At 38.1% G+C, this 7074-nt stretch overlaps 1 protein-coding gene across 1 annotated transcript; it reads left to right on the forward strand.

The window, feature by feature from the left end:
* Positions 1–4956: 4956 nt before the first annotated feature.
* LOC144446657 (uncharacterized) lies at positions 4957–6435 on the forward strand. Its single transcript, XM_078136472.1, has 2 exons — positions 4957–5230; positions 5768–6435. The coding sequence occupies exons 1-2, from the start codon at positions 4957–4959 to the stop codon at positions 6433–6435; spliced, it is 942 nt and encodes a 313-aa protein (XP_077992598.1).
* Positions 6436–7074: the final 639 nt, after the last annotated feature.

A 7074-nucleotide genomic window follows, 5' to 3' on the forward strand; every position in this document is an offset into this window, starting at 1 on the left:
CCGGCGAAACTACTGTCAGTCAAGATGAAATCGACTTATATGTATGATGATGCTTGCTTTCAGCGTGAAACTGGCAGTAGATTCATCCATCAAATAATGACACTTTGACCGCTGAGGGTCTCTCATGGTATGAAAATAAATTGCCCACTTTCAGTATTCATAGGTTACTTTTGTGTAGTGTACGCGAGCAAATGTAAGCCCGAAATCGAGACAGATTTGGCATTGGTGTTCTATTCACTGAGACACAATAGAAACTGATCACAAGATAACCATCATAATAGGCATTTTGAAATGTACATGCTGCCTTATTTCCAATATCAAATGATACATTTACAAGAATATTGCATGTAATTCAGCCCACTTGGCCAACTATTCATTGTTGGAAAATTGCTCGGTAACGCCATCAAATCGATAACAATGACAATTTCTTTCAAATCGAACGTCGAATTAACATTTCCTTTCGACTTACTACTCAAATGTAGCTTATGGAGATGCTTTCATCCATATGGGGTAACTTGTAGACATGCTATTGAAAATAATACACTGAAGGTTCAAAAATACTCGCTGCGTGTTGTAATGGACGAACTATATAAACGTTTTTACTTGTAATCCTGACGGCCTCCGTTGTCCTATCCAGACTACAATTTGTTTTGATACAAAGACTCCATTATGCATGCTGGTCGTTTATTTCAATAATTCCACATACTTCAAACATCCCGACGTTTGGTAATTTCTCTCAGAATATTCAACATTAAAAGTTATATTAAAGTGTACGTAGTTTACATAATCTGTGCCCCGTTCTCGCCATATAGAAAAAGGAACCCTCTGTATATGTAAATCCACAGCGGTAGTAACTATAGGGTAAACAAATCAAATTTAAAAAGCATTTCGACTGGTAGTTCTCTTTTCCAGTGTAATTGCAATTCGTACTTTCAAACTGGTTAATTGTAGAAGATGATGGACATACAATTGTACTTGAAGAATATAAAAGCCACCGCACTTTGATATAGTTGTATGTAAACCTCTACCACGTGTGGATGTTTATTTGGATAAATCATTGAATGACAAAATACCAAGTAGGATTGGGATGACATTGTGTGCATCGAGAGCTTTGGATTTAGATGAGTTTTCACATTTTGACAAGAAGGACGAGATTGTTATGAGCACAATAAAACAACATATACCACGGTGATAATGACCAGGAATGTCAAAAAATGACAACATCAACGTCGTAAACCATGTAGTCCTCTTTACGGCACCGTCCGAAATGTTCCCGCTTCGATCCGCAGCAGAAATATGACTCCCCGACTTGCGAGAATGGGCAATATTCAATATGTGATAATGACTCAATCAAGACAATGTCAAAGGTCACGATGTAATTAGTGCTAGTAGCTTCAGTCATGTGGCTTTGTAAACAATGTAATCATAAACCACTGTTAAATTGGTAAAAGACAATAAATTATTGAAAAAAAACGACATTGTCGTGACTGCAGAGTAACAACACGGCCATTCTATTGCGTTGACTTTAAGAGTGTAAGACAAACCCTGGCTTTGATTTAGTACGACTAAATACTTCGTAGAAACGCAGGTAAGGGATATTGTTTTAAAGCTGGGACATAAAAGCATTTTAATCATTTGAAGTGCGTACCAAGGGATCGAGTTGTATTCCACTTTATGAGAAAGAAATAACCCAATATTGAAACAAAGAATTATCAATGGAATTACCCATTGACATGTATAAGGTATTTCTAATGCAAAATTATTCTAAGTGGCAATAAACGTTCAATTTCGAACAAAAATGTATAGGAATTTCTATCAATACTTTGGTGGAAGTTTGATTTAATTTCAATGTTTGTACATTTTTGCACAAAAGTCCTAAAGTACGTATATGTAAAGTATAGATTCTTAGAATTTCATGTCTACGAGAATGACGTCACCTCTAGGTGTCTTATTCAAAACTTAATGTAGAGTAAAACGTCCCCTTTTCCCTTTATTTTGCCTGAAGTTGTCACATAAAATTCTACTAATTGTAGCGCTGCTTCGCTAGTCAGATTTGGAAACCGTCTTTGAGACAGCTCATCGCGACACTTGGCCCGGCCATGCATTCCTTGGGGCATATCTCTTACGACAAATGCGATATTGAGACCTATGTAATGCAATAAGCCACAGAAAGCCCCGTTAATAGACCCAATATGAAAGTAAGTAGGCTCCGAACTCTCCTGAAGGAAATTGTTGGTATTAAATTAGAGCCGGTAGCCGAGGCAGCTACTCGGAGACTGACGTTCTATTGTTGGAGATTAGCCTGTGTTGTCGTCGGCTTTGATGTTCGATGACTCTAATAATCCTGTAATCTCGTGTACTCATGTTTAGAACAACAACAAATTAAGGTTATGAGTTTCCGTTGCTACACGTTTACCTATCATCTTAGTTGATACACCGTTAAAGAACCTCTTCCGTCAGGAATACTCATTGGTTTCTCCGGTTCTCCGCATGACTTGCTGCGATATCTTGTTCGGTGATACCTCTTACAGGATAGCATGAAGTATGCTTGTAATACCAATTAACGTATTTGATGTTGCACAGATATCGATTTATAATTCAAACGTGATTTTAGTTTTCTTTGTGGAATGGTTAATTTTAGAGTTTATCTCAGCGTTCGTTGCTTATTTTCTCTTTCTTTTATAATTTTTCAGACGGAAAACTTGGTAACATTGAATACATTGTGTACGGTGAATTACGGTGCCATTTAAAATTCCGTCTATAAAGTTATCGTTTCTTGTTATTTTTTTGCGAGTTTCTCCTAATTTGTGATAGAATTATTGCGTCTAATTTGAATTCACAATCATACATTCAGGAATTCCATAAATTAACGTATTTGTCCATTTCCATTTGCGCAATTTAGTTCATATCTGTTTCAAGTACCTTACTTGTGGGTTTGGTTCATTTATGTGTTTGTATTCCTTCCAATACGATATTTCAACTTGTAAAAGTTTGTTTGTATGTTTGTTTGTTTGCATTACATTTGACATTTTTCACCCGAAAGCATCACGACCACAGTTTTGTGACAATGAACTTGCCCTGGCTAGGCAGTTAAATTGTTTCAAATATGTGGTAATTGACTCGACTGCATGCAGGGTATAATCGAACTTCAGATTGACCATACATCTATAATTAATTATTCTAATTTCTTTCTGCGTTAAAATTTCTGATTTTCACGTTTGCTCACAGCAAATAACTGGGTATTGAAAGCTAGGGGCGGTTCAAGCAGCCCACGGCGACTGAGTCCTTGCCACCGGCAATAGGACGAATGCATGGCCAACCACGGTTATATTACTAGTGAATGTCGTTGGAAATGACAACAACATAGTCTTGTAGAGTTACCTGTAAAATTCAATTGTCTTCTTTCAAAACTAATCTTCCAATTTCTCTTGCTGATAGCAAGCAATTAGATTCTGACGTCATCAAAAGTGAATCCGGAATCATCAGTACGTTGAATTTCGCCAAGATGTATAACCTTCACTGTCTGTTTAAACATTAATGAGTGCTTTATGTGTTATGCGTGTGAACACAGGTCTTCTCCATACATCATTACAAAAAGCCACTTTTCATTAGAAACTAGCTCATTTATTAAGTGATACCACCACGGCTCTGTTCTATGAAGCAGACGACTAGAGACGACCACTGAGGTAATCATTTAACTGGCTACCGACAATCACACAAGACAATACAGGTGCCGGTTAGGCTATACCTCGGCTAGTTTCCACCAAGTAGGTCTATTGTTATGTTAATGAGTTGCTCCATTAAGTGAGAGGGGTTGGTCTTCACTTTAAAGTTAGCCTTTTGCGTTCTGTTTTCCATAGGTACCTACTCCTGTGATAACTGGTCCAGCAAAGAAAAGAAAAATAATCAAAGAGATAATACCGTACTATTTACCCAAGGCATTCTGACCCCTCCTAGTTCTGATAATCCACAATTGCATTCTCGTATTCAACTTGTATTCTTTCAAGGTACACACATTATTATTCTGGTTTAGCAGTGTCTGCACCATTTACACAAACCATGGATTTATCCCTAATACATCCATGCACAAACTAGTAGGCTAGAACCGAAAAAAAACACGTGTTACCCATACTGTGTACTTGATCATTAGGACACTTTAAATCTGGCTGAAAAAAATAAAACTAAAAAAAAAACACGTAAAAGGTGTGTAAATGAGGACTGTTTGATATCACCACACCCACTATTTCCATATTGATAGAAATTTATTTTACCAATCGTCGGTTCTTACTAGCTTATTTAATATTGAGCGGAATCTGTGGGTCATCTGACAAGCCAATTACTATCAAATTGCGAAGGAGTAGCCAATGGGGTGAAAGAAATAGAAGGAAGCATTTACAGAACGTCAACAACTGGCACGTTAATTGGTTACTTAATTCGCCCAATAAGACTAAGTTTTCATCACTCGGTGTATTGTAGAAAATTTAGGAGGTGGGGTCACGTTGGATTCTCCCTTACGCTAATCCCATTACGCTTTGTGTATGACCAATCGCTGAGCCTTGCTTGCTTGTCAGACATTTAACTTACATGACACTTTTATTTAGATATTATTATCGCGTTCGTTGAGCGGCGCCAGCTCGGCTCTACTCGTCTCGGAGGTATTCACCAACTTGTGTAGTCTTTGCATTTAGAAGTACGCGTCAGTCTCGGACAGTCAGTGAATAGCAACGCTCCCGTGTATCCATCCATCCAATCGGGTTACTTCGGGCCAGTAAAAATTGAATCTCTGAAAGTAGTGGATATCACTTGAAACAACAGCGACGCCGTGTTTACCCTTCTCACCTGGACTATCATATAACACGTTATTGATCAGTTGTACACAGTGAGCAGTACTTGCGGTTTCTTCAGCTGTCCCTTGACCAATCTTCGAAATAAAGACTGGTTTCTTCGTCGTGAGATATGCCAATCGACAAAGAGGAGATGAGTGAACCAAAGTCGAGTAAATTTTCGATCCAAAGCATATTAAGCAGTGATAACAAAAAGATAAAGAATGTGGAAAACATGCCAGATGATAGACCATCGTCAGTGGAAGAAACTGTACCCACCAAGATAGAACGAAGCGAGCACATTTTTACATCTATGGCTCAACATTTTGGTGCGGATACAGTAACGAGACCGAGTCCGTGGTACCCCTGGATAGCGGCAAATCCTTATCTTCATTACGCATTTGATCGTAAGTAACCCTGTTTTATTTTATACCTTCATATCTCCATTCCTCAAATTTCGCCACCGACATTAGTCCTGTTTTGTTCATCACCAAAGCATGCATGTAAATTAGTTGTGTATTTTTATTTCAAAAGTAGGATACAATGTTAAAATGTTTGGCTGTATGAATGGGATATGACATTTGGGGAATCTTCATATGGGGTAATGATACTCGCCCAGAGTCTATGATGAGATTCATTGTACTTGTTTTACGTTAGACCACTTGAGCTCCAATAGACAAGAGTTCCAATTAAAATGCTGTTACTTTCAAGTACTTGTTAATGTTGTTGTCCTTTGTTATAAAATTAAGCACTCCATCCAGTGTGTAAATGTTTACTTCTTTGTCTAAACAACTTCTCTTTATAACGTTAGCTTGACAAAACAATTCTCTCTGCGATTGTTTGCATACCTGTGCTACCTTCGAGGACATATATACACTAGTTTTGTGAACACTTCTTGTATATATTTAGGTTTACTTATACGATGTTGTCTGGGTTTTTTTCAGGCCACCACTCAGCTCCGATTATTCATCCCCCAGCACCCGTGACTCCCGCTAGCAGTATCGGAAGTCAGCCGTCGCCCGACTCACTACCTCCAAAATCAGCCGTATCTCCGCCACCTACAGCACACAGTCATGGTGCAAATGCCACAACAACGGAAAAGTCAGACAATATTGATGACAAAAGTATTGGTGACAAAAGGGACGCTGATGTCAACAGCGAAGATGAAAGTAACACGAACGGTGAAAATAGTGCTAATAACAGTGACAATAATAAAAACAGAAGAAAGAAAAAAACAAGAACTGTATTTTCACGAAGTCAAGTTTTCCAACTCGAATCAACATTCGATATGAAGAGGTATCTTTCGAGTTCGGAGCGAGCCGGACTTGCCGCATCTCTCCATCTAACGGAAACACAGGTGAAAATTTGGTTTCAAAACCGCAGAAATAAATGGAAGAGACAGTTGGCTGCTGAACTTGAAGCAGCAAATATGGCACACGCGGCACAGAGGATGGTTAGAGTACCAATTCTATATCATGACAATGGACAAGGACATGGCGATAGCCACCATTATCCTTCAACGTCGTTGGTTCCGCCATATCCTGCTTTGACATATCAACCACCGTATCCGCATCTACCGTCTCTCAGAGCGCCACTATCAAGCATAGTATAGGTGGAAAAATAAACTTTATTATAAATATATATACATATATCACTAGACTAAATTACCACCGGACTGAGTTGAAATTCTGAAAAGTGACAGTGAACTTGAGCCTGAGATGTTGACGTTGACCAATTTTACTTGGGGACAATCATTGAAGGATGACGTTGGTAAAGAACCATAAGCAGTTGTTTGACATATGCTGTGTATCTCCTTCTTACTCAATGAAATGAAAAGGTCGGTTTTCCCACTCACTATCTATTGTGTACTATATAACTGGACAGCAGTTAACAATGTAAATAGTTATGGACAGTTTTTGTAACATTGTGTTGTTGTGACTCTTCTCACCAATTATTATGATGGTTAATGTCTTGTCCAAAAATGACAACAGTAGTCAGTTTCAATAAGAAATGTCCTGGAAAATTCACAGATTTGTTTATACTTTCGGTATATCTCGCCGAAATAACAGCCGTCTATCATTGCTTTGTATTCACACAATTTTGATTTTTTTAGGATGAAAATAAGATTGTAAATTTTGGTTTAGGATATTCAAGAAATGAGAGTTCTATATGTTGGCACGGCTTATGTCGTTTCTGAACATAGTGTAGTGTATAGAACTCCGGATCCACCGAAGAGTTGCTTCAAATGTTG

This window comes from Glandiceps talaboti, chromosome 15 (assembly GCF_964340395.1).
Source record: "Glandiceps talaboti chromosome 15, keGlaTala1.1, whole genome shotgun sequence".
Classification (NCBI taxonomy): domain Eukaryota; kingdom Metazoa; phylum Hemichordata; class Enteropneusta; family Spengelidae; genus Glandiceps; species Glandiceps talaboti.